The sequence below is a fragment of the Sapajus apella genome, unplaced genomic scaffold, assembly GCF_009761245.1.
Source record: "Sapajus apella isolate SASKATOON/1434 unplaced genomic scaffold, GSC_monkey_1.0 scaffold99, whole genome shotgun sequence".
Taxonomy (NCBI): Eukaryota; Metazoa; Chordata; class Mammalia; order Primates; family Cebidae; genus Sapajus; species Sapajus apella.
This window is the reverse complement of record NW_022437039.1, coordinates 1,013,148-1,040,748: the sequence shown is the minus strand read 5'-3', so window position 1 is coordinate 1,040,748 and position 27,601 is coordinate 1,013,148. Positions and strand designations below refer to the sequence as shown.

The window sequence follows — 27,601 nt, the reverse complement described above, 5'->3', positions numbered from 1 at the left end:
TAGAGCAGGTCTGCCGGTGCAGGGGGTTGGGGAGCCCCTCGCAGGTCAGAAGGTCCTGCAAACAGCAGAACAGGGCCCCGAATGGCAGAGGTCGGGTGGGATAGGCACGCGTGCCTGGTGCCACTTCACTTCCCGTGTTTGCACCCTCTTTGTCTTGAGGCAGGCTTCTGGAGGATCTAATCCCAAAACTCAGAATGGGCTCCTGAGCCCTCCCCAGGAGGAGAAGCTCACCAACAGTCAGACCTCTCTGTGTGAGATCTTGCAGGAGAAGGGAAGGTGGGCAGGGGTGAGCCTGGACCAGTCAGCTCTCCTTCCGCTGAGGTTCAAGAACATCCGGGAGAAAACGGACGCCCACTTTGTGGACGTCATCAAGGAAGACAGGTAAGATTGGGGCCGGCTGGGAAGAAGCAACGGTTACAGGCAGTAGCCTCTCTGCCTTTTTCTTTTTTTGTTTTTTTTTTTGAAGCAGTCTGACTGTCGCCCAGGCTGGACTGCAGTGGCGTGATGTCGGCTCATTGCAGCCTCCACCTCCCAGGATCAAGTGATTCTCCTGCCTCAGCTTCCCTAGTAGCTGAGATTACAGGCGCACGCCACCATGCCCATCTAATTTTTGTATTTTTAGTAGAGATGGGTTTCACCCTTTTGGTCAGGCTGGTCTCGAACTCCTGACCTCAGGTGATCCACCTGCCTCGGCCTCCTACAGTGCTGGGATTACAGGTGTGAGCCACCGCACTTAAAAAAAAATGAGTCTTGCTCTGTTGCTCAGGATGGAGTGCTGTGGTTTGATCTTGGCTTACTGCAACCTCCGCCTCCTGGGTTCAAGTGATTCTCCTGCCTGAGCCTCCCAAGTAGCCCAGACTACAGGGGCACACCACCATGCCCAGCTAGTTTTTGTATTTTTAATAGAGAATAGGTTTCACCATGTTGGCCAGGCTGCTCTCGAACTCCCAGCCCAGGTGATGTGCCCGCTTTGGCCTCCCAAAGTGCTAGGATTACAGGCGTGAGCACCGTGCCTGGCCTAATGTTAACATTTATGAACAACACAGACGCCGTCCTTCTATCAGATATTCCTGAAGTTGGATTGGTTGGATTCAGGCTCTCCCCCTGGCCAGGCAGAGACTGCAGAAGGGATGCCATGTCCTTCTCAGGATGTCCCCTCCAAGGACAGGCCATGCCCACCTGTTCCTCGTTAGTGATACTAATTTTGATTAATTAGGCAAGGTGGTGCCAGGTTCTTTCATCTAGGGTTATTAACTTCCCCTTATGACTAATAAGCCATCTGTGGGAAGATACTTTAAGATCTTGTAAATATTTCATTCCCCATCAGAATTCCCTAGACTTAACATTCATTGATGATTCTTGCCTCAAGCAGTCTTCACTATGATGCTTCAAAGGGTTACTTTCAGCCAGGCGCAGTGGCTCATGCCTGTAATTCCAGCACTTTGGGAGGCCGAGGCGGGTAGATCACCTGAGGTCAGGAGTTCAAGACCAGCCTGGCCAACATAGTGAAACCCCCATCTCTACTAAAAATACAAAAATGCCGGGTGTGGTGGCTCACACCTGTAATCCCAGCACTTTGGGAGGCCGAGGTGGGCAGATCGTGAGTTCAAGAGATCTAGACCATCCTGGCTAACATGGTGAAACCCCGTCTCTACTAAAAATACAAAAACTTAGTCAGTCATGGTGGCACGTGCCTGTAGTCACAGCTGCTTGGGAGGCTGAGGCAGGAGAATCACTTGATCCTAGGAGACTGAGGGTGCAGTGAGTTGAGATTGCATCATTGCACTCCAGCCTGGGTGACAGAGCGAGGCTCTGTCTCAAAAAAACAAAAATAAAAACTTAGCCGGGCATGGTGGCACGCATCTGTAGTCACAGCTGCTTTGGGAGGGTGAGGCAGAATTGATTTGATTGAATTGTTTGAACCCGGGAGGCAGAGGTTGCAGTGAGCTGAGATCATGCCATTGCACTCCAGCCTGGGTGACAGAGTGAGACTCCCTCTCAAAAAATAAATAAATAAAAGGAGCAGCACGGCTTATAGCAGTGTCGCTTCTGCCACTTGGCTGCTAAAATGTGGCCCTGTGCACATCCTCCCTGCGGCTGCTTGGTTGCTCTTCCCTCTGTCCTCAGCCCCTGAGTCAGGGGAGGAGCGAGGGTCAGTGTCCTGGGATGGAATTGTTTCTCGTCTGAGTCTGAGAACGTAGAAGTTATTGCATACATTCACAGAACAGAGTGTCTGCTAGGCTGCAGGGAGAGGAAGGAGCACACATGTGGTGAGGTGCACGCAAGGCACTTCACATATTTCATCTGATTTACGTCTTTTTTTTTGAGACATGGTCTCACTCTGTCTCCCCAGCTGGAGAGCAGTGGTGCGATCTCAGCTCACTGCAACCACCATCTTCCAGGTTCAAGCAATTCTCCTGCCTCAGCCTCCTGAATAACTGGGACTACAAGCACCCTCCACCATGCCTGGCTAATTTTTGCATTTTTAATAGAGACAGGGTTTCACCATCTTGGCCAGGCTGGTCTCGAGCTCCTGACCTTAAGTGATCCACCCGCCTCAGCCTCCCAAAGTGCTGTGATTACAGGGATAAACCACCACGCCTGGCCTCATCTGATTTACTTATGATAGTCCCTGTGTGAGGGAGAGAGATTAATGCAGCTATATTTGCTTTCTGAAATCGTGTTATCATTCCCTTAAGTTTCTAGTAATTTTCTGCAGTATCAAAAGGATATTACTATTTGCTGGCACTTCATAAATGAACGAAAGAGTCATGGAAAGCGGGTTTGATTTCCCTGCTATTAAAATCACTGAGCTTTATCATTTTTCAGGTTTCACATGCAATCTGCATATGTGACAATAGCACCAAAATTACACTAACTATAAACACAATTTTGTGATAACAACCTGTTAGCTTTTACGGTGGCAATTACTGTCAGTGCTCTGAATGACAGGGCCGCTGGTTCTGAATTATGTTTTCATTTTGAAGCCTCCAAATCAGTGTAAGTACTCTCGGCACAGTGATCTGCGTGTTCTTCACAAAAGATTGTTTCACAAAACAGAAAAGCTCCCTTTATCTTCTCTTAGTCCTGGGCATTAGAAATGTGTTTTCAAAAACAAGGCTCAGCAGCTCACGCCTGTCATCCCAGCGCTTTGGGAGGCTGAGGTGGGCAGATCTCTTGAGCCCGGGAGTTCAAGACCAGCCTGACCAACATAGTGAAATCCTGTCTCTGCTAAAAATCCAAAAATTAGCTGGGCGTGGTGGTGTGCGCCTGTGATCCCAGCTACTCAGGAGACTGAGGCAGGAGAATCAATTGAACCCGGGAGGCGGAGGGTGCAGTGAGCCGAGACTGCTGTACCACTGCAGTCTTTTTTTGAGACCCTGCCTCAAAAAAAGAACAAACCAAAAAACCAATGTTCTGATGATGTATGTCATCATGGTGGATGGTTGTTCTTTAATGGACGTGAAATACAAAATATCATTAAGCTTAGAAGCACAAAGGACTTTCCAGAGATCTCTTTTTTTGTTGATTTTTTTGTTTTGTTTTTTGGACAGAGTTTTACCCTTGTTGCTCAGGCTGAAGTGAAATGGCGCAATCTCAGCTCACTGCAGCCTCCACCTCCTGGGTTCAAGCGATTCTCCTGCCACCTGAATAGCTAAGATTACAGGCACCTGCCACTATGCCCGGCTAATTTTTTGTATTTTTAGTAGAGACAAGGTTTCACCATGTTGGCCAGGCTGGTCCCAAACTCCTGACCTCAGGTGATCCACCCGCCTCGGCCTCCCAAAGTGCTGGGATTACAGGTGTGAGCCAGCGTGCTCCGCCCAGAGGTCTGTTTTAACAGGGGGCAGCTGTGCGGTGTCTGTTACACAGGCACTTTGAGACGCTGCCATTGTAATATTCCTAATGAGCAGCGTTTTGGTAGCTAATTGCAATCTTCTGAAAAAAATCAATCCGATGATGGTGCTGGATGTTGACGGACTGCGTTTATTGTGTCTTCTAGCCTGATGAAAGATTATTTTTTTAAGCCGCCCATTAATCAGTTCAGCCTGAACTTCCTGGATCAGGAGCTGGAGCGATCCTACAGGACCAGCTATCAAGAAGAGGTGCGTTTGTTTTTCCTGTGCTTTCACTGAAGAACGTGTCCATTGTTCTCACTGGGTCATTCACTGTTAGTTTTGTGCTTTAGCAGAGGATAGGGACATGAAGGCTGACATTGACTTCCCACACTCTGTAAACCCTAAGTGGCAACTGTACGTGGATTTCTCTTTGTAAAGGAGGGGAAAAAAAACCTTTCTTTGGTCTTTTGTCTTAAAGTGCATCCTTGCCATTACCAGACCCTTTCCTCTGCAATAGTGTTTCCAGGACCCTGTGGCTATCCCAGTCTTGGAAAAGATGCCTTCACAACCTGCCCTGGAAGGGATCTCCCCCAACCTGTCCTGAAAGGGAACCCCCTCACCTGCCCTAGAAGGGAACCCCCACCACACCTGTCCTGGAAGAGCCCCCACACACACATGCCTTGGAAGGAACCCCCCACACCTGTCCTGGAAAGGGAGTCCCCACACCTGTCCTGGAAGGGAGCCCCACACGCACATACCTGCCTGGAGGAGAGCTCCCCCCAACCTACCCTGGCACGGCCTCCACCCCACCTTTCACGGATTCTTGGGCGAAACTTCTCTACCTGTTGCCCTCCCTGCTTTCTTCCCCTGGGAAGAGTCCAGGAGGCCTTTACCTCTCTCTAACTCCGGCTCCACATTCCCTCTCCCGCCCCCACCTCCTTAGCACCGTGTCCTTGACCTCTCAGCTCAGTCACCCAATCCCACTTCCTCCAAGGAGCTCTCCTTGACCGCAGACTGGACTGTGCTTCCCTTCATACATTTCCCTCTCCGTGCATGTGCCATTTTGGAATCTTTCCTGTGTGTTTCTGGAATCGTATTCCTCGCTCCCTAGATGCTCAGCCTTGTGAGATAGGACCCTCTCTGTCTTCTCCTAGCCCCTCCTCACAGCCTCCAGCACAGTCCCAGCACCCACAAGTGCTCATAGGGGGTTATGGAAAGGAATAATACAAGAACCTAGAGGCTGGTTTGAATTCTGGTGGCTCTCTGACTGCATTCTCTCTTCTGGCCCCAAACCTAACCTCTGAGTGTTCTCAAGTCAAGAGTGCGCACCCTCCCCACTCAGAACAAAAGGGGTTTCTCACTCTGATTCCCTTGGTTCCTCCAGCAGGTCTTCATCAAACTTGGTGTCCTGGCATGGGCTCTAGAGAGACCCAGCTGAGCCTGGTAGAGGCAGCTCATGCCTCATGGGGTGGGAGGTGCCCCCTTCCGTCTGCCTCCAAGGGACAGGGAACATCCGTTAATGTCCCAGGCACGGCTCCGGGAGTGGACTTGCAAGTTGGCTGGTTGGTAGCTTGTAAGGCAGAATATCGTCTCATTTAATCCTCACAGCAATGCTTTGGGGAAGCTGATGATTATCTTCATTCTACCAAAGAGAAAGCCAAGGCTGAGAAAGGCTGAGCGGGTGGCCACCGTCCCATAGCCGGGGTCACACACCAGCAGTCTGGCTAAAGCCAGGTGTCCGGGCCACTCCTCATGCTGCACCACTGAGGCTCCCAAACAACAGGCACCTTTGCCATCCCTTCCTCCTGGCACCAAATGTGTGCTCAGCCTCTGTTCTGCCCAGGACTGTTCTTCGTGCTGGGGAAGGGGGAAAGACGTGCCACGCCAGGGAGCCGGAATTAGAAACAAGGTCTGGAGCTGGAGGTCTGCGAATGTCCTCTGAGCACGCAGCAAGGCACCAGCCCAGGCTGGGGGCTCTGAGAGGGGAGCTCCTGAGCCTACCTCAGTGTGAGGAGTAGGAATTAATGGAATGCAGGAGGAGGGAACATTCTGGAGAGTGGGGCCAGCACCCACAAACATTAGTGATACCAGTGAGCCCAGTGTGTCCAGGGTGCTGTAGGTGCATCCAGGGCAGGGCAGGACGGGAGCAGCACGAGGCGGCAGGGGCCAGGTCACGGCTCCCACACCATGGACTTTATGCCAAATGCCACAGGAGCTGTTGAAGGGTCTGGAACAGACTGTGTCTTATAAAGATCACCCGGCTCATGCCTGTAATCCTAGCTACTCAGGAGACTGAGGCAGGAGGATCACTTGAGGCCAGCAGATAGACCAGCCTGAGCAACATAGTGAGACCCTGTCTCTTCCAACAAAAAGAAGAAAAACATGGCCAGGCACGGTGGCTCACACCTGTAATCCTAGCACTTTGGGAGGCCAAGGAGGGTGGATTGCCTGAGGTCAGGAGTTCAAGACCAGTCTGGCCAACATGGTGAAACCCTGTCTCTACTAAAAATATAAAAATTAGCCAGGTGTGGTGGCAGGCGCCTGCAAGCCCAGCTACTTGGGAAGCTGAGGCAGGAGAACCCGGGAGGCAGAGGTTGCAGTGAGCCGAGACCATGTCACTGCACTCCAGCCTGGGCAAGAAGAGTGAAGCTCCGTCAAAAAAGGAATAACGATAAAAAGGAAGGAAGGAAGGGAGAGAGGGAGGGAGGGAACGAAAGAAGGGAAGGAAAGATATGTATCAGCTGAGTTTTGAAGGGTGATAGAGTGTGGACAAGACAGGAGGCCACATGACATGACAGGTGGTAGGCTGTTACCGAAACTCAGGGCAGGGAGCCACAGGGTCCTGGTGTGGAGGAAAGGAGAGATGCGGGGACGAGGGCCTCCTAGCTGGCCCTCATGGGAACTTGCCATGCTGGTGGCTCCACATGGGTAGGTTCTTGGTTGAGCATCCCAGTGCCCACAAGGCGCAGGTACTGGTTTATCCTGGGTTTTAGGTAAAGAGACTGAGGCACGAGTGGGTAGGATCGTCGCTGGTCATGGAGTGGTCTTGAGCGCAGGCAGCCCAGCTACAGAGCCTGTGCTCTGATAATGGTGGGATGGCCGCACCCGGAGCCTCTGGGATGTGGGCAGTAAGCAAGGGGGAGCCTAGGCCATGGGAAGAGAGGGTGAAAGGGCGTCATGACATGGGCTGCTGGGGGAGCGCCGTTCTCTGTGGGACTGGGACAGGCGGCACTGCTGCTGCCAGGATGCATAGGGGCGGGGCAGGTGGGCCTGGGGAGTCTCTGGCATTAGGGCTGGGGGTGGCCCACAGGGAGAGGCTGGGGCCGGGCAGGTGTCTCTGAGAAGCGGCAGAGCAGGCAGGAGAGACCTCAAGAGAGGTGGAGGGAGGAGCAGGCCCCTGCCAGCATTCACCGACCGGGCTTTCTACAGACAGCAGCCCCAAGCGGGAAAGGCCCTGCACCTGAGCCTTGGCTTGGAAGGTGGGCAGTGTGGGCTCTGAGAAGGACAGTAGCCCACGTGGAAACCTTCTGACCTCACGTGTGGGTGAGGCAGTGAGGTCTCAGGAGCCATGTGTGCACCCAGCCCTGACTCAGTCCTCTTATGGGCACTAGATGGAGCCCCAGGGAGAGGGGATGTGTGTGTGTGCTTCTGCCAAGTTGGGTGGGCATGGGCAGTGTCACCCCTGAAATTCCCACACCTTGGGAGGGGATTCCAGGGCTGGGGCCAGACCTGCTCTTCTGGGGCACATGGACACCTACAGAGACTCCAGGTTCCCTGGAGGGAATTTGGAACTAAAGCCCACTCTCAGGTTGCTCTGGCGGGGCGCAGCCTGGCATCAGGTCTGACTGGCAGCTTTGCCCCCACCATCCAAGCTCCGCCTCCTCCCCTCCCACCCAGCTCCCAGTGGTGGCCGTGGCACCCGGAGTAGATTTGTCCCGAGGAACACGCACCAGACCCGAGGCTGTTGCGGGACCTTTCCACTCCCTGCGCCTCCAGCCCCTGCCCCCAGCCCCGAGCCCAGCTGGGATGCCGAGTGGACACCCACGGCCTCTCCGAGGTTGCCAGAAGGTTGCAAGGCCAAGTGGAAAGCAGCTGAACCGGCTGCGTCCCTCTCTCCCAGCCACAGCCCCTACCTTTGGGCCCTGCACCTTCCTCAGAGTCCACGCCGAGTCTTGGGCCTGGTTCCTCCTTCACTGTGTGCCCTCAAGGCAGTCCCTGGCCTTGGGCTCTCAATCTGTGCACCGAGATGGGTGGTGTTTCCTGCCTGTGAGGTGTCCGGAGGTGGAGGTCTCACCTCTCCAGGGCCCCGTGGGGTTGGGCCTGGTCAGCTCTTAGACATCAGCATCCTGATTTCTCCCCTCAACTCCCGAACACTAGTGCGTGCCTCTCCACTGTACTTGGCACACCTGCCTGCGTTTTGTATCCCTGTCCCTCCCGCCTTCAGGTGCAAGTTGCCCAGGGGCATCATTCCGGGAGCCCTGGCCCCCGGCACAGAGCCAGGCCCCACAGGCTCCCAGGTGACGATGTGCGGGAGCGTCACCACTGCCACTGAAATCCCCGTCGGGTGCTTCCGCCATGAAGCCCCCCTTTCGCCCGCCATGTGGTGGGGCTTTGCTGCCCATTGCTCTCATGCGACCTCCTTACAGATGCAGAGACCTCACCTGCGCAGTTAGGAACTCATCTTTCAGCTAAATATATAATGTGTTGGCCGGGGGTGGTGGCTCACGCCTATCATCCTAGCACTTTGGGAGGCTGAGGTGAGTGGATCATCTGAGGTCAAGAGTTCAAGACCAGCCTGGCCATCATAGTGAAACCCCATCTTTAAAAATATATGTATATATATATATGGCCGGTCATGGTGGCTCATGCCTGTAATATCCAAGTACTTTGGAGGCCAAGGCGGGCGGATCACCTGAAATTAGGAGTTCAAGACCAGCCTGACCAACATGGTGAAACCTCGTCTTTATTTAAAAAAAAAAAAAAAAAATATATATATATATATATATATATATATATATATGATATATTTATGAGAACATGCTGGGTTGTAATCAGTTGCTCTGTGACCTTGACAGGGTATTTTTTGTTTTTTGGGGTTTTTTTGGAAAGATCATTCTGCAGTGGCGTGATCATACTTCACTGTGGCTTCAAACTCCTGGGCTCAAGTAATCTTCCCACCCCAGCCTCCCAAGTACTTGAGAGAAACACACACACGCACACACACGCACACACGCGCACACATGCACGTGCGCCACTAGGCACACACACTATGCCCAGCTAATTATTTTATTTTTTTAGACTGGGCCTCGCTATGTTGCCCAGGCTGGAGAGTAGTGGCATGATTATAGTTCACTGTGTCCTCAAACTCCTGGGCTCACATGATCCTCCTGCCTCAGCCTCCCAAGTAGCTAGGACCATAGTCACGCACTGCCACCCCTGGCTAATTTTAAAACTTTCTGTAGAAATGAGGTCTCACTTTGTTACTCAGGCTGGCCTTGAACTCCTGGACTCCAGCAACCGTCCTGCCTCAGCCTCCCAACGTGTCGGGATTGCAGGCGTGAGCCACCATGTCCGGCCCTCCTGGTCAAGTTTAACTTCTCTGTGCCTCAGACTCCCCAATGTTAAAAGGGGTGGTAGAGGGAAACAGCCCTCCTAGAGCCTTCCCGCCCTGGGCCTGGCCCTGAGCAGCCGCTCAGCACCTGTTGGCTGTTTCTCCATCTGAAGCTCACCCCTGGCTGCCAGTGGCCGCCCAGTCATTCTGCTCCACTCCTGCTCCAAACAGGTCATCAAGAACTCCCCTGTGAAGACGTTTGCAAGTCCCACCTTCAGCTCCCTCCTGGACGTGTTTCTGTCGACCACAGTGTTTCTGACGCTGTCCATCACCTGCTTCCTGAAGTACGGGGCGGCTACCGCACCTCCCCCACCGGCTGCCCTGGCAGTCTTTAGCACGGCCCTGCTTTTGGAGGTGCTGTCCCTCGCGGTGTCCGTCAGGTAAGCGCCTCGTGGGCCAGGTCTCCAGCTCTGTCTCATTAGCTCCCTCTTCTGGCTCCATGGCTTATGGCTGAGCAGTCGGACTGGTCCCGAGCCAGCTGTCCCTGCTGGCTGATTTCTGGAGATGGGCCTCTGTGTATTCCCTGAGCCCTGTGCCCTGGCATCCTCCCTCCCTGACTTTGGCCCAGGTGCAGGGGGACCCACCTTACTGGAGGGGCAGTGCCCCCACAGCCCCAACCGCTGCCAGCTGGTCCTGGGATCTTCAGGGTCAGAGACTGCAAAGGAGCTGGTGAGAAGATAGGAAGCGATTCCGGAGGACAGAAAGGAAAAGACATGAGCTGTGGGGGGAATGATAGGTGGGCCTGGGTCAGCAGGCGCCTCTTCAGAGTGCAGGAGCCAAACATACACCGCTTAGCAGCGTCCCATGTGCTTGCATCAGACGGTGGTCTCTTGGGTATGACGCCAACAGAAGAAAGAATAGACAAGGTCAACTTCATCAGAAGTTAAACTGTTGTGCTGCAAAGAACACCATCAAGAAAGCGAAACAACCCACAGAATGGGAGGTAAAATTTGCAGATCAGGCCTCGGATAAGGTCTATGATCTAGAATGGATAAAGAACTCATACAGCCAATAATAAAAAGGCAACTCATTTTAAAAGGGACAGAGGGTCCGAGTGGACCGTAGGTGCACTTTGGGAAGCCAGGCCCTCTGGACCAGTTCAGCTCCCTGAGGGGGCTCACAGCAGCCCTGTAGTCCTGATCAAGCAGGTGGTCCTGCGTGGTCTACCTCCTGGGCACCACACACTCCTTTCATGGCCCTGTCACCTCAACAGGACGGCTGCCCTCCTATCTGAGCCCCACTAGCAACTGCCCCCAGGAGCTGCGCTTCAAACAGAGGGAGGCAGCCCTGACCTTGAGCTTCTGCTGCCCTTACCCAACATCTCAGCACAGAAGAGAACCACTTGGGATCTGGCCCGAGGCTCCGGAAAGCTGGCTTCTCCCGTCTGGGGTGGGCAGGCTGGATTCCTGCCTCCTGCCTACCAGCCGCACTATACCCAGGACCCTTTCAGCTTCTGCTGAGGCCGCCACAGGCCATGCCGTCCTCTGTAGCGTGTGCTCACTGTTTCCCAGAACTCCCCAAAGGCTTGTGCCCCAGCACCCACAGCGAGCAGCCCTCCCTGGCACAGCCTCCCCTCCTGCCTCAGTGCCCTCCTGCGCTTTCGGGGACCCCTCTCAAAGGAGCTGTCGCCCACAAGCCCTTCCAGGGTCTGCTTCCCCGGAACCTTTGTTCCAGGGAAACTAGACATCATCAGGCCCCTGGTTGGTTGGTGTTTCCTCTTTAAAAAGATCAGCTCTAGGCCGAGCATGGTGGCTCAGGCCTGTAATCTCAGCACTCTGGAAGGCCGAGGCAGGTGGATCATCTGAGCTCAGGAGTTTGAGACCATCCTAGCCAACGTGGTGAAACCTCACCTCTACTAAAAAAGTACAAAAATTAGCTGGGCATGTTGACAGGTACCTGTAATCCCAGGGAGACTGAGGCAGGAGAATCGCTTGAAACCAGGAAGCAGAGGTTGCAGTGAGCTGAGATTGCACCACTGCACTCCAGCCTGGGTGACAGAGCAAAACTCCATCTCAAAAATAAAAAAAAAAAAAAAAAAGGGATCAGCTTTATTGTAATATGATTTGCATACTCTAAACTTAGTCATTCGAGTAGACAACTCAGTGATGTTTAGTAAGTGTAAAGGGTTGTACAGATATCACCACTATGTAAGTACTGAGCACCTCCATCACCACAAAAACAAACCCATCCCCGTGTGCAGTCACTCCCCCCCCATATCTGCCCCCGCTGGCCTGCCCCAGGTTTTCCTCTAATGCCTGCGCCTGTAGCCTCTTGAGGGCTCCCAGCGTGGTCTCCACACCTTTTTACTCTCACCCTTCAGCCGTTACTCCCTGCTTCTTCGGGCCCAATTCTAAAGTGCTGAGGCCAACCCCGGTCTACACTGCCAAGGGCCAGGGCGAGGTGTGCTGGGTCCGCCTAGATGGACACATTCCCCAGGCGTCTGGTGGGATTTGGTTCCATTTACCAAATCATCAAGCCTGGGAGAGGTCCAGATCCTGAAAGTCTTCCCTGGCCCCCCACCCCAAGGGACATGTTGAGAACCCCAGCTTGGCGAGAGCCTGCGCTGTGGGGTTTATGGGTGCTCCGTCCCTTTTCTGCACAGGAGGGAAGCCAGGTGCCTTCTCAGTGACCAGCCCAGGCCCCGCCTGCCGCCTCCAGGAGGCTTCCTGCATCTTCCTGACCACTTCGCCCCAGCAGGCCGGGGGACGGCAGTGAGGACGGCAGTTCTTGTTCTCAGATCCCTGCTGTCTTGGGGACAGCGTGAAGGCCCCCACCCCACATCTTTCCTGCTCCTGGCTGGGAACTGGGTTCCATCTGTCCTCCCTCCTAGGGCCTCTATTCTGCATATTTGTGGTTATTCTTGGAAATATTCCAAAGCCTTCATTATCCTTTAAATATCAGGAAGCCAGGACTGTCCAGGACCCTGAAAGGGTAAGGCTGTGCCGGAGTCCATGCGGGGAGTGGCTGGAGAGTCAGCCCTTCCTCACCCGGCCACAGGACACAGCCAGGGGGTGGAGACGCTGTAGGTGTTGAGGTCTGAAGGCCGGGGCGCTGAAGTGCATGCGGGGTCGGGGGGCTTTGTGCTGTAGTCACAGCAGCAGCCCCCACCCAGCCCCTCCTGAGGCAGGGACAGCAGGCCCGTCCCCGGATCCCTGGCAGCAAGCTTGAGAGAAGGACTGTCCCCACGAGGACTCCACAGCCTCTCCTCACCTCCCCACATGAGCCCCTCATGGCCCAGGGGTCCCCAGGCTCAGCCAAGACCTGTTCCTCCTCCCCACAGCCGTTCTCGGCCCACACGCTCAGCTCCTTCTTTATACAGAACGTTTATTTCGTCAGCCTTACACTCCTGAAACAGAGCCTGCCTAAACACACCTGCAAAAGGAGTCAGTGACTGCCGTCACTCTTGTCAGAAGGACAAACAGGAAGCCTTTTAAAATGAAATGCGTGGTGCTGCCCCTCATGTACAACAGGGCTCTGCTGCCTGGGGAGTCTGAAGCCGCCAGCCTCACACACACACTGTGAATGCGACAGCCCAGACGCAGACGGCACACGTGTGCGGGTTTGGTGGCCCAAGCGCCACGAGCCGGGTTCAGCCTGTGATTTGATTTTCAAAACACTGGACAGGCCTCAGCGATGCCCCAAACAGAGTAGAGATCACCGTCACTCAGTTTGCACAGGCGCTGTGCTCTGGGAGAATCCAGTGTGTGTGGGTGCCACCGAAGACCACTCTCTGTTTGTAGATGGGACACAGGCTCTGGGCTGAGATGCCGTCAGCAGCATTCCGTCTTTGTGGGTACCCAGGGGCGTGGCTGCTATGTGGGGTGTAGGGCAGAACCTCCCTGGGTGGCACCCACTCACATGCAGGAGGCCTCCATCCCTGGCATCTGCCCACCAGCACCCCTCCTGCTGTGACAACTGCACGGGCTCCACAGAACTCCAAGTGCCCTCAAAACTGCCAATGGGAGCAGGTGACGGCAGCATGGTGGCTCCCAGACTCTCCTCGGGGCCTGTGATACCGTCACGTACTCCCTGAGACTAGCAAAGCGTGTGCTTTTCGCAAGCAAATTTTATTAGAACGCAACATGTGACCCTACAACCAGGTACAATGAGTTAAGCCCGACTTCCTTGCCTTCCACCAAAAGTGAGGGAGGTGGATCCCCACCCACGCCTCCTTCCACGCCCATCCTGGGGCAGCGAGGGAGACAGCGGAGGGCAGTGCTGGCTTCAGTCTCATGCCACCTCCTGGCAGAGAACCCACCCTAGGCCCGGTCGCTCCTGCTAACCACGGCCCTTTTGCAGGATGGCGTTCTTCCTGGAGGACGTCATGGCTTGCACCAAGCGCCTGCTGGAGTGGATCGCCGGCTGGTTGCCGCGTCACTGCATCGGGGCCATCCTGGTGTCACTCCCTGCCCTGGCCGTCTACTCCCACGTCACCTCCGAATTTGAGACAAACGTACATGTAAGTAAAGGCTCAGCCGTTTTATTTCCATGTTCTCCTGATTACCTGATCTCTCTCTCTAAATAACTTGGGATAGACGTTTAAAAATAAACCCTTTGGCCACTCATGGTGGCTCACACCTTAATCCCAGCACTTTGGGGGACCGAGGCTGGATTTGGTGGATCACCTGAGGTCAAGAGATCGAAACCAGCCTGGCCAACATGGGGAAACCCCATCTCTACTAAAAATACAAAAATTAGCCTGGCGTAGTGGTGGGCACCTGTAGTCCCAGCCACTTGTGAGGCTGAAGCAGGAGAATCATTTTAACCCGTGAGGCAGAGGTTGCAGTGAGCTGAGATAGCGCCACTGCACTCCAGCCTGAGCAACTCTGTCTCAAAAACAAAAAAAGAAACATGGATTAGTGGTGAGTGTTTTGAAGACCCAGGTACAGTGGGGGCGGTGGTGGTCCTGGAAATGGATCAGTGGTGAACGTTTTGGAGGCCTGGGTGTATGAAGAGGGGTGGAGGTGGTGGGCCGCGGGCAGCCGTCCTAATCCTTCCCTCTTGCAGTTCCCGGTGTTCACGGGCTCAGCCGCACTGATCGCCGTCGTGCACTACTGTAACTTCTGCCAGCTCAGCTCTTGGATGAGGTCCTCCCTTGCCACTGTTGTGGGGGCCGGGCCGCTGCTCCTGCTCTATGCCTCCCTGTGCCCAGACAGGTACGTGGCCAGCACTGCGCGGGCACCTGGGTGCAGGGCCGCCATGCCTGAGGTCGCTTAGGGGCTGGCTGCATTTGCACGTTGTTCCTCACACCTCAATAGAGATGTTTCCCGTCGTGACCCAAAATCGCTCTCAACACACATCGTGTCAAAGAGCTAATGAGATGCCCTCAGAGTAATACGCAAAAGAAAGAAAAAGGGTATCATTTAGAACAGCCCTCCGAACATTTGAATGTAGACATCCTGGAAGGCGTCGTGCAGCAGTCACAGGCTTGAGGTGACTTCTGATGAATGGGCTGGAATCTAAGAAAGTAGGACCTGAAGGATTTCATAGGAGACAGTCAAGGCCGTGAAAGAGCGGAGGTGCAGGTGGACACGAAGGCGGAGAGGAAGTGGGTGCCGACCGTCCTTGAGTAGGGTAGGGGTCATGATCCAGGACAGGTCACGGCCTGGAAGGAGGAGGGGAAGACGTAGGATAATCTTGCAAGTGACCTGGGCCTTATTTCTAAATGTTATGTCAGGCCAGGCGTGTTGGCTTACACCTGTAATTCTAGCACTTTGGGAAGCTGAGGCAAGCAGACCACCTTAAGTCAGAAGTTCAAGACCAGCCTGGCCAACACGGTAAAATCCTGCCTCTACTAAAAATACAAATATTAGCCAGGCATGGTAGCATGCACCTGTAATCCCAGCTACTTGGGAGGCTGAAGCAGAAGAACCGCTTGGACGCAGGGGGCTAAGGCAGGAGAATCACTTAACCTGGGAGGCGGAGGTTGCGGTGAGCCGAGATTACACCACTGTACTCCAGCCTGGGTGACGAGTGACATTCTGTCTCAAAAAAAGAAAAAAAAAGTAAATAACAAATAAAATAAATACTACGTCAAAATAATTCCCCATATGATGTCATGAGACAGTGGATTCATAACTGGCCACTGGACACAGGTCTTTTATTTTGAAATCCTCTATATACTGAGGAGGATGTTGGCCTTCAAAACTGTATCGCTAATAGGTGCTAAGGAAAGAGATGGCACAGACATAGAAACAGCAGTCAGGGAGGCTGGCGGACCTCTGGGGATAAGCCCCATTCTTATCATTATGCTACAAACAATGTAAAAACATATAGGATGGCAGTGATGGGTGCTATATTTAAAATATTTGCTGTTAGTGGCCAGGCGCAGTGGCTCACGCCTATAATTCCAACACTTTGGGAGGCCAAGGCAGGCAAATCACGAGGTCAGGAGTTCAAGACCTGCCTGGCGAGCATGATAAAACCCGTCTCTACTGAAAATACAAACATTAGCTGGGCATGGTGGCGGGCACCTGTAGTCCCAGCTATTCAGGAGGCAGAAGCAGAAGAATTGCTTTAACCCAGGAGGTGGAAGTCGCTGTAAGTCACGGTCACGCCATTGTACTCCAGCCTGGGTGACAGAGCAAGACACTCTCTCTCTCTCTCTCCATATATATATGTTTGCCATTAGTGACAGCCAGTGAGATCCCTGTCTTTCGTGTATTGCACTAACTGAATGATGTTTGGTTCTTGATTTGTTAAAAATAAGTCCCAAATTGCCTACTGCACATTTGCAACTAGTTTCAAGGTATTTTAAGCCCTCTTAACTAAATACATTGTTGGAAATACGTAATACCTTGGCTAGCAGGACGTAAGCAGTGAACAGTTTATTCAAATATTTCGTAATATCTTAAACCTGTTAAACTTCCATTCGTGTAATAAACTTCTCCCAAATACTGGGCTTTTTCTATAACTGCTTATGAAAATATTTCACTATTAGTGTGTATTGAAAAAAAAATGCCTGCTTACAATTACAGAGGGCTTAGGTGTGCAGAATATTTTAAAGTCACATCGGGACATTTCTTCCTTGTCCTTGCAGGAGAGCTAACATTCTGGTTCCCTAAGTTATTAAGAGAGCCAGAGGGGCCCCTGGCATTACTGAAATGCCCCTTGGAGTGGCGTTACTGTTGCTGAGGACCTCTACTTGAGTAAATTCAAAAGCACAGTGATTCCATTTGCCGCAGTGTTACCAGTATCAAATGGAGTAGGCCCGGTGTATCTTCGCTTATGAGCAAAGCAGCAGCCCAGTCATGGGCAGCGGGGGCATCCGTCCTCAGTTTACTTAAGAAAATAATCACAGTACCAAAACCTAAAATGCAATAAAATAAATAAATGGGGGGGAAAAAAAAAGAAAATAATCACAGTATGAAAGATACTTCACCTCCCTGCAAATTAAGATCAAAAAAGGAATTTTAAATAGGACTGATATTCAGTACTTGAAATGAAACTTTAATGAATGGATTACTTTACACAAAATAAAGCAGTCTTGGATTTTTATGAAGGCATGGCCATCTAGTACGATGGTCATGATAAGCTCTTTCTCAAGAGTATGAAATCCCATAGGCCAGGCACCATGGTTCACGTCTGTAATCCCAGAGAGGCCGAGGCGGGTGGATCACAAGGTCAGGAGTTTGAGACCAGCCTGGCCAACATGGTGAAACCCATCTCTACTAAAAATACAAAAAAATTAGCCAGGCATGGTGGCATATGCTTGTAATCCCAGTTACTTGGGAGGCTGAGGCAGCAGAATTGCTAGAAGCCGGGAGGCAGAGGTTGTAGTGAGCCGAAATCTTGCCACTGCACACCAGCCTGGGTGACAGAGCAAGACTCCTGTCTCAAGAAAAAAAAAAAAAAAAAAAGAAAGAAATACAGCAAACTACTTTTTAACCTTTTAGATCCGTCACAGTTCCCTCATCACACATTCACAGGGGCCTTTAGTCGCGGCTGCGGGGCTTTTCCACCTGGAGCTGGACAGCCACAGTGATGAGGGACCCCTCCGTAACCTTTGTGCTCAGAGTTCAAATAGCAGATCTGGGGTAGGGATGGCGGTTGGAGTTCCCCTCAGATCAGAACTCCTCCATCCATGTGAGACCCTCAGAGTCCCTAATCCCATCATGGCTGCTAAGCCTCACCAGGAGAGGGAGGATGTGAGGTGGTAAACAAAGACAGAAATTCAGCTTTTCCAAGGGAACTGCCCCCAGCATTGAGAGACGCAGCCGTGAAGGAAGGGGTGGAAGCAGGTGGCTTATGTCAGTGTCTCAGCCATGTCTACAAAAGGAGCATGGTTTGCTTGACTCTTCAGGTCGCCTTGCAGAATGCCTTCTTTGCTCTTTATAATAATATTTTTTCTGCATTTTAATTTCAGTTCTGTATTAACTTCGCCCCTTGACACCGTACAGAATTTCAGGTAAGCTTTTAATAATGCACCTCTGTCTGAATAAATGATAGTGACTTTGTTACCCCTCTCATTTCTAAGCTTCCTGAAAACAGCAGGATCTTGAATAAAATGAACAACATGTCCATTCTTATAACAGAAAGTAGAAAATGCCTGCTTGTTGAAATATATCATAGCTATAATGTCTAATTGGGAAAAATAAAATGATTTTCGTTTTATTAAGAGATTAAAGTCATTGTAATTTTATGTAAAATTTTAGTGTGCAACAAAGGAAATCTCAGAAATCAAAGAAGAAAAGCTATTCTGTAAAATATTTAAAAATAACTGACTTTGAAATCCACAATACTAAATTTTTATTTAGTAGACCTTGCTTTACTATAAATATCACAATAAATTCTAAATAAATTGAAGAGTCAGAAATAAAAATTAAACTAAGGTCTAGAAAAAGTAAAAGTTAGTAGTTTTCAAGCCTCTAAGACTGAGATAACTTTCCAGGCTTACAAATAAATAATAAATAGAACCACAGGGCCGGGCGCGGTGGCTCACGCCTGTAATCCCAGCACTTTGGGAGGCCGAAGCGGGTGGATCACAAGGTCAAGAGATCGAGACCATCCTGGTCAACATGGTAAAACCCCGTCTCTACTAAAAATACAAAAAATTAGCTGGGCATGGTGGCATGTGCCTGTAATCCCCGCTACTTGGGAAGCTGAGGCAGGAGAATTGCTTGAACCCAGGAGGCGGAGGTTGCGGTGAGCCGAGATCGCACCATTGCACTCCAGCCTGGGTAACGAGCGAAACTCCGTCTCCAAAAATAATTAAATAAATAAATAGAACTACAAAGAAAAGATGGACAAATTAGAAAGGAAGGAAGAGAAAATCAAAACAGACAGAAAAAGACTGGACTCGATGACTCACGCCTGTAATCCCAGCACTTTGGGAGGCCAAGTGGGAAGATTACATGAGGCCTGGAGTTCTAGGCCAGCCTGGTCAATGTAGCGAAATCTTGTTTCTACAAAACATTTAAAAAATCAGCCAGGTGCAGTGGTACGCATCTATAGTCGTAGCTGCGAGGGAAGCTAAGGTGGGCTTGAGGCCAGGAATTTGAGGCTGCAGTCAGCTGTGATGGTGCCAGTGCATCCCCTCCTGGATGTCACAATGAGACTGTGTCTCAAAAAAAGAGAAAAAATGCCCAGGCGTAGTGACTCACGCCTATAATCCCAGTGCTTTGGGAGGCTGAGGTGGGTAGATCACGAGGTCAGGAGTTCGAGACCAGCCTGGCCAACGTGGTGAAACCCCATCTCTACTAAAAATACAAAAATTAGCCAGGCATGGTGGCAGGTGCCTTTAATCCCAGCTACTTGGGAGGCTGAGGCAGGAGAATGGCTAGAACCTAGGAGGCGGAGATGTGGTGAGCCGAGATCGCACCATTGCACTCCAGGTTGGGCGACACAGCGTGACTCTATTCAAAAAAAAGGAAAAGAAATTCCTCTTTTTGAAATGGACCTTTGCTGTTTGAATTTAGGAATAGGATCAGCTCCTTTGTTCCTCGGTGTTAGAATAGGAAACATAAGTTATAGCTGGAAAGCCGCCCTCTTACCTGTTTGTTACAGATACCTTCTGTTGCAAGGCAGCCCCCTTGGCTTCTGAGTGCACATGCTGCGTGTAATGACTTTTCCTCCTTTGAAGCAAACGTGGAAAACACACGGTGTGCTCTGCTTCCCTCTCCCTCTGGCACTAGCCCGCGGCTGCTGTTCCTTCTCTGCCCGGAGGGGCCTGGCCTGTGCCCGTCTCCAGAGTCAGCTGTGCTGTTGGCTGCAGCTGCAGCAGATTAGAGTGAGTTGCGAAAGCAATAACCGAATGAAGAGCCTAGATACAGGCTCCTGCTTCTACCACAGGGATCGGAAACACTTCCCTGGCGTAACGGGGATGTTAGACCTTGGTGGCATCTGCTCATAAGGGGGAACTGCTCGTGGTGTCCACTGTGAGAAACCAAAGAAAGGTCAACTCCTCACCCAATGAGATGGACTCCCAAAACCTTCCCCTAGTCCACATTCTCTTCCTACTCTATTTAAAAACCAACTAGAGGGCTTAAGGGGCTGGACATACCTATGCTTGACTCATCGTAACAAATGGTTATTTTACTCAGTACTTGAGATGTAGGACATGTAATGTCATTTGTTTCAGTAACAGTTTGCGAAATGAGTCAGTGAAGCACAGGGTGTCTTCCCACGGGGGACTCTTGGTTCCTGGTCATAGGCATTGAGTCATAGAAACTGCCTCAGAGCTCCCAAGACCAGCTCGGGGTGGATTTTGGACTCCGCAATCAGCTCTCTCATGGCTCTGATTTATTACAGCTGAAAAGACAGAAAGCAGAATCACCAAAGGGAAGGGTGCGTGAATTGACGTTTGGAGGAAGCCAGCACAGTTTCTAAGAGTCCCCTTCCAAGAGTCCCTGTGGAGTCACAGGGGATGGGCTTAATTCCTCCAGCCCACTTGTAACATGCAGTCTACCAGGGAAGCTCATTAGAGACTCGGCGTCCAGAGTGGCATTAGGGGCTATTCAGGTCGGCATCCTCTGCCCAGCACGTGCCTAAATTCCAGACCTCCAGCAGGAAAGTGGGTATTGGGCATAAACCTTGTTTACACAGCATAGGCATCTGAGCCGCTTTTACCAAGGAATGGTGGGAATCCTCCCCGAATCCCAGCTCCCTGGTGCCAGGCAGGTCACATTTGCAGGCAGGCCTTTCCAAGGACAGCAACCTTAGGCCAGAAGGGAGGTTGCTAGTCCATCTTCACAGCTTAGACTCGAGGAAGCCAAGAGCCAGAAAGATGGCATGGCCTGCCCAAGATTCCGGAACTCCCCCGCAGTTCCACCAGGACAGGCCCAGGGGTTCTGTTCCACAGCCAGGGCTTTTGGGGTTACGCTTCACAGAGAACCGTGACAGCCACATAGGTCAAGCTCGTTATTTTTTAATATCCTAAGTCAAAGCTAGTAAAACTAATACTTTGATTAAAGAATTGAGCTTTGGGCTGGGCGCGGTGGCTCACGCCTGTAATCCCAGCACTTTGGGAGGCCGAAGCAGGTGGATCACGAGGTCAAGAGATCGAGACCATCCCGCTCAACATGGTAAAACCCTGTCTCTACTAAAAATACAAAAAAAATTAGCTGGGCATGGTGGCGTGTGCCTGTAATCCCAGCCACTCAGGAGGCTGAGGCAGGAGAATTGCCTGAACCCAGGAGGTGGAGGTCGCGGTGAGCCGAGATCGCGCCATTGCACTCCAGCCGGGGAAAAAAGAGCGAAACTCCGTCTAAAAAAAAAAAAAAAAAAAGAATTGAGCTTTTGGCCAGACGTGGTGGCTTGGCCTATAATCCCAGCACTTTGGGAGGCCAAGGTGGATGGATCACCTAAGGCTGGGAGCTTGAGAGCAGCGTGACCAACATGGTGAAACCCTGTCTCTACTAAAGATGTAAAAATTACCCAGGCACAGTGGCTTATCACTGCATCGTTGTTTGTGGTTGGATAAGACAGACCCAGGCCCAGTTCCATCAGGAGGAATCTGGTTAAATTACAGGATATCCATGTGCTAGAACACGGCACGACTATGAGAAAATTATAGCACTGGTTAAATTGTTAACATTGTCTTGTGTGACTTGGGCAAAACAGAACTAACCCAGAATGAGGGGAAATGGTGTCTTGTCAAACTTTTTTTATACAGGTAGAGAGTACAGAACTTATAAAAGCTATTTGTAAAGGACAGGTTTGTTGGATTAGAAATCTAAGAACCAAATATATTAGAGAATGTTAACTACCCTTATTCTTAGGAGATGTATACTGAAATATTTAAAGTGTCGTGTCAGCAATTTACTTTCAAAATGTTCAGCAAAAAGCCAGGTGCGGTGGCTCACGCTTATAATCCCAGCACTTTGGGAGGCCACAGCGGGCAGATCACTTGAGGTCAGGAGTTTGAGATCAGCCTGGCCAACATGGTGAAACCGTGTCTCTACTAAAATACAAAAATTAGCCCGGCATGGTGACACATGCCTATAGTCCCAGCTACTCAGGAGGCCGAGGCAGGAGGATCGCTCGAACTCAGGAACCAAAGATTGCAGTTAGCCAAGATCGCACCACTGCACTCCAGCCTGGGCAACAGAGCAAGATTCAATCTAAAAAAAAAAAAAAAAAAAAAGATGTTAGGCCAGGTATAGTGGCTCAACCCTGTAATCTCAGCACTTTGGGAGGCCAAGGTGGGAGGATGGCTTGAAGTGAGAAGTTCAAGACCAAGACCATCCTTGGCAACAAGTAAGACCCTATCTCTTCAAAAAAAATTTTCTAATTAGCCAGGTGTGGTGGTACATGCCTGTAATCCCAGCTACTTAGGAGGCTGAGGCAGGAGGATCATTTGAACCCAGGAGTTTGAGGCAGCAGTGAGCCATGATTGTGCCACTGCACTCCAGCCTATACAACAGAAACCGTGTCTCTTAAAAAAAACGAGAGAGAGAAAAGAAAAGACTTTAAAAAAAAAAGAAAGAGAGCCGGGCGCAGTGGCTCACGCCTGTAATCCCAGCACTTTGGGAGGCCGAGGCGGGTGGATCACGAGGTCAAGAGATCGAGACCATCCTGGTCAACATGGTGAAACCCCGTCTCTACTAAAAATACAAAAAATTAGCTGGGCATGGTGGCGCGTGCCTGTAGTCCCAGCTACTCGGGAAGCTGAGGCAGGAGAATTGCCTGAACCCAGGAGGCGGAGGTTGCGGTGAGCCGAGATCGCGCCACTGCACTCCAGCCTGGGTAACAAGAGCGAAACTCCATCTCAAAAAAAAAAAAAGAAAGAAAGAAAAAAGAATGACCAAGCACTTATTAAAGAAATCAGTTACAGGGCCAGTCACAGCAGCCCACGCCTGTAATTCCAGCACTTTGGGAGGCCAAGGGACGAGGATTGCTTGAGCCCAGGACTGCAAGACCAGCCTGGGCAGTACAGTGAGACCCCACCTCTGTTTAACAAAATAAAATAAATCAGTTTCAAAACTCAGTCTTTATCCCTTCACATCTGCAGCCAGCCAAAACCAGGAACAGGCGGCTTGCCAGCTTCAGGTTGTTGAAGGCTTGGATTCCACGAAGCTTTGCGTAGCTAGTGGGGCTGTTCTGAACTTGGAAGCACCAAGCAGTAACCTCTCCCTTTCCCGTGTCTTTGCTCTCCAGTTCCGAGAGGAACCCGTGCAATAGCTCGCTGCCGCATGACCTCCGGCGGCCGGCCAGCCTCATCGGCCAGGAGGTGGTTCTCGTCTTCTTTCTCCTGCTCTTGTTGGTCTGGTTCTTGAATCGCGAATTTGAAGTCAGCTACCGCCTCCACTACCATGGGGACGTGGAAGCGGACCTTCACCGCACCAAGATCCAGAGCATGCGGGACCAGGCGGACTGGCTGCTGAGGAACATCATCCCCTACCACGTGGCCGAGCAGCTGAAGGTTTCCCAGACCTACTCCAAGAACCACGACAGCGGAGGGGTGATCTTCGCCAGCATCGTCAACTTCAGCGAGTTCTACGAGGAGAACTACGAGGGCGGCAAAGAGTGCTACCGGGTCCTCAACGAGCTCATCGGGGACTTTGACGAGCTCCTAAGCAAGCCGGACTACAGCAGCATCGAGAAGATCAAGACCATCGGAGCCACGTACATGGCGGCGTCGGGGCTAAACACCGCGCAGGCACAGGACGGCAGCCACCCGCAGGAGCACCTGCAGATCCTGTTTGAGTTCGCCAAGGAGATGATGCGCGTGGTGGACGACTTCAACAACAACATGCTGTGGTTCAACTTCAAGCTCCGCGTCGGCTTCAACCACGGGCCCCTCACGGCCGGGGTCATCGGCACCACCAAGCTGCTGTACGACATCTGGGGGGACACCGTCAACATCGCCAGCAGGATGGACACCACCGGCGTGGAGTGCCGCATCCAGGTGAGCGAAGAGAGCTACCGCGTCCTGAGCAAGATGGGCTACGACTTCGACTACAGAGGGACCGTGAACGTCAAGGGGAAAGGCCAGATGAAGACCTACCTGTACCCAAAGTGCACGGACCATGGGGTCATCCCGCAGCACCAGCTGTCCATCTCCCCAGACATCCGCGTCCAGGTGGATGGCAGCATCGGACGGTCTCCCACGGACGAGATTGCCAACCTGGTGCCTTCTGTCCAGTATGCGGACAAGACGTCTCTGGGCTCCGACAGCAGCTCGCAGGCCAAGGACGCTCATCTGTCCCCCAAGAGACCCTGGAAGGAGCCCGTCAAAGCTGAAGAAGGGGGTCGGTTTGGTAGAGCCATAGAGAAAGACGACTGTGACGACACGGGAATGGAAGAAGCCAACGAACTCACCAAGCTCAACGTTTCAAAGAGTGTGTGAGGCGGCGCCCACCCGCTGCCCGAGGTGCTCTGTTTGTCGAAACACAGTAATATTTGTATTTGGCTGTTGTGCTTTCGAAGCGCCACAGTTTCCCTCCCCGGACGTGGTTTTATGTGGTCATTTCAGCCCTAACTTCTGTGTGGATCACAGTTATTCAGGGTTCATTTTCATCCATTTCTTTCCCTTTGCTCCCTTCCCTGGAAACCCTGCCTGCCTCTGGGTCATCCGTTCAGCACATGGTGGAGAACAAGTGCCTTCAGGGCTGGCCTCGGCCTGGAGTCTCGGGACAGAGGCCACCAGTGGAGATCATGGCTTTGGGTATTACTTGACTTTTAGAACAAAAGCTGTGGTTAAGATCTCATTTTTACTGCTTTTTCCCACAAGACACTCTGTTCGGTTCTCTGGCTAATGCCGTTTTTGAGTTTATTTTGTTTCTGTCTCAGTCACAGTGTTTGTTCCCTGGCGACCTGACCTCTCTACGTAAGCACACGCGCACACACAGTTGCATTCATGAATCTGATATAAAGTGCCAGTAATCCACCAACGGGGTGCCAAGGGGGTGCGTCACGATGCCCCCGCCACCCCCACTAACCCACTTGCGCTTTCCCGAGCAGCGGGCCCCGTGGGCTGAGTGGGCCTCACTCCCTGCCCCGAGCAGGTTCAGGGACTCCGTCACATGCATGCAGGCCAAGGCAGCAAACACCAGCCAGGCACAATGCCTCGGGGGTCTCAGAGTCACCCCTCACCCCAACCCTCCACCCAGGGGTCTTCCAGTCGGGAGTGGAGGCTGACTTATCGGAGGAGAGGGAAACACCAAATAAACTTCCAAGGTTGCATTTATTTATTTATATATTTATCTGGAAGCGTGTGTGCTCTGGGACGGGGCGCTGGGTCCTCAGGGTGGGGGGGAAGTAGCCACAGGGGCGGCAGTTTCTAGGAAGGTGACCAGATGTCTCTTTGTGTTTCGGCCACCTGGGGCCACCCCCAATCTCTCCACCCCGAGATGGGTCTAAGCGAGACCCCAAAGCACAGCCAGTGCGATTCTGGGGCTGGGGGAGTAGCTGCCCTTGCCACCCACGAGGGCTCCTTCCTGCCGGGGTTCACTCAAAGCCACGGGGGTCTGGGTAGGCAGCCCCAGTGCCATCTTGGCTTCCACAAATTCAAGAAGTTTTTCAGCTCCCTCTTGTGCTCGGATGGCTCAGGGCCTATCTGTGGCAGGATTTAATCAGGGAAGCAGTTTCCAGCCTCTGAGGCGGAGTTCTCAGACCATTCCCAGAGACAGTCATCTGGATGCAAACTCGGGGTCTGTGGGGGGCGGAATCCTGAGGGCGGCACGGGAGACCCAGGGAAGCTCCCTCCAGTGCCCGGCTGCAGATACTGTCTGCCATGATGTTTTGCCACATTGAGTGTGAAATTTACGTGGAAGTGAACTCGCCTGAGTTGCTGGTCAGATTCGTAGCCACTCGTCCAGGGGACCCCGGCGATGCCGATGAGGCCCCGGGCACACTCCTTGTCAGTCTTGCCCCATGTCCCCATGCATTTTGCTTTCTGCTCATAAATCCCACTGTCTTGTTCTCATGCCCATATCAGTGCCCATCATCACTCCTCCTCCCCAAAGACATAACGGATTGCCCTCTCCAGCATGAAGTCACGATTCTGACCCGCCACCTCTCTAGGGGCCTCGCCCAGGGCGGCCACCCAACAGGACAGTGGGACTTGGGGTCCCAGTGTCCAGGGAGTCCAGGGCACCCCCAGTTGCTGTAAGGTTTCCCGTCAGGTGTGACTGTCAGTTTGCTGGTCTTCCAATACCGAAGAAAGGGTGGTTGTGACAATACCTCTTGCTTCTAAAGAATGTAAAAAAAACACCACAGATTTTTTTTTTCCTTAAAAAACACTACCTGATGCTTTCCTTGTTTGTGGGGATCGCGGTCACATGACGCTCTTTCTGCCATCAGTATTAAGGTGTGTATTTGAATGTTGTCCCCTCCTTCCCCTCCAGGCTGTGTAGCTTTGAGGGGCTGGGCGGCTGCTGATGTCCTTGCTGTCTTGCTCAGAACATGCTCGGCAAAGCTCATCTCCGCACACCCTTCTTCTCCATCAGACTCTTCCTTCCCCTACCACAAAGGTGTTTGCGATTCCTCACCCCTGGCACCCAAGGAGCTGCAAACTGGAGTCTCGTTCAGGCCCGTGCAGTCTCACCCAGAGCTTAATGTTGTCTTTAAAAACACCCTGAGCCTTCCTAAACAAGCAGTGCAGATGCTCTCTCTGGGCCACGAATCCCCTCGGGTCCTACCCGTCCCCCGCTCCGAAGCATACCTCAGTGCAGAACCACAGAATCTCTGCAGCAGAAACGCCGTGCATCTCCGTCTGTTGGCAGTGAACACACCGTGCTGGAGACGCGGGTTTCTAAGCAGCTAGCGCGAGTGCCGTTGACGGGATGGGTTGTTCTTCAGGGTGGCAATACCTCTTAGGAACTTAGGACAGGAAGCAATACTTCAGCATTGAATGTGTGTAAATAGTTGCTTCGAGTTGCAATTGCTGTTTTCTTCTCAGCCCCAGCTCAGATCAAATTATATATCCATATATACGGTAAACAAGCACACACAGTTTTATCCAATGCAAACAAATGTAGAGCATCAGTTATGAAACCCTCGAATAGCTTGAGAGTCTCACAGGCTGTGCCGCACCTGTGACTCCATCCACACTGACGTCACCCGCGGGGGCCGCACCTGCACATTTGCACACGATCAGAGAGCCAAAGGCCGCGTGCTTCCTGTTACATGGGCTGTAATCATTTGTAGTTTCCAAAGACACATCTGCATTTGAATTTCTAGATTTTCGAGGTAAGGAGTTTTGCTTTTTTAATTGGTTGTTTTGAAAATCACACCATGCCTAGAATCTGAAATTGAATCAGCAAGAACCGACTGCATTTTCCGTATTTCCTTTGATCTGCTCTTTTTAAATTGTTAATTCTAATAATTTCAAAATGCATTCACTGAAGAAATGGACATTAAAATATTCTAAAATCTAAACATTCGATGCTTGGTATTTTCTTATTGAAAGATCAGCACTGCTTCAGAGACGAGAGCCGTCTTCCTGGGATACCTCATGTTCTGCTTTTCCTTCACATCATGACTTCAGAAGCAGGGCAGTAAAACACCCTGTTGGTGTACATGTTATTTTTTTAATTGGATATATTTGCTACAGTTAACTTGGGTTGAAAAGTATTTATTTTTACACAGAATTTTTATTAAACAATAAAGTTGTGGGACAAGTTCTGCTTGTGAGATTTTTCCCTATGAGGCTTTCTAACTAGTTTTCTGCAACATCCTAAGAGAAGGAATTGAGGGAAAAAGTAGGTTT

The 27,601-nt window shown here is 51.6% G+C and overlaps 1 protein-coding gene across 2 annotated transcripts in view; it reads left to right on the top strand.

Annotated features, from left to right (window-relative positions):
- The window catches only part of ADCY9 (adenylate cyclase 9), a 140,035-nt gene extending 112,770 nt beyond the window's left edge, over positions 1 to 27,265 (top strand). For both annotated transcript variants that reach the window (XM_032257971.1, XM_032257970.1), the window contains exons 5-11: positions 164 to 381; positions 4,004 to 4,106; positions 9,622 to 9,830; positions 13,750 to 13,909; positions 14,458 to 14,606; positions 17,816 to 17,857; positions 23,047 to 27,265. In XM_032257971.1, the coding sequence (XP_032113862.1) occupies positions 164 to 381; positions 4,004 to 4,106; positions 9,622 to 9,830; positions 13,750 to 13,909; positions 14,458 to 14,606; positions 17,816 to 17,857; positions 23,047 to 24,238 (2,073 nt within the window). In that variant the 3' untranslated portion in view covers positions 24,239 to 27,265. The remainder of the gene's footprint in view (positions 1 to 163; positions 382 to 4,003; positions 4,107 to 9,621; positions 9,831 to 13,749; positions 13,910 to 14,457; positions 14,607 to 17,815; positions 17,858 to 23,046) is intronic.
- Positions 27,266 to 27,601: the final 336 nt, after the last annotated feature.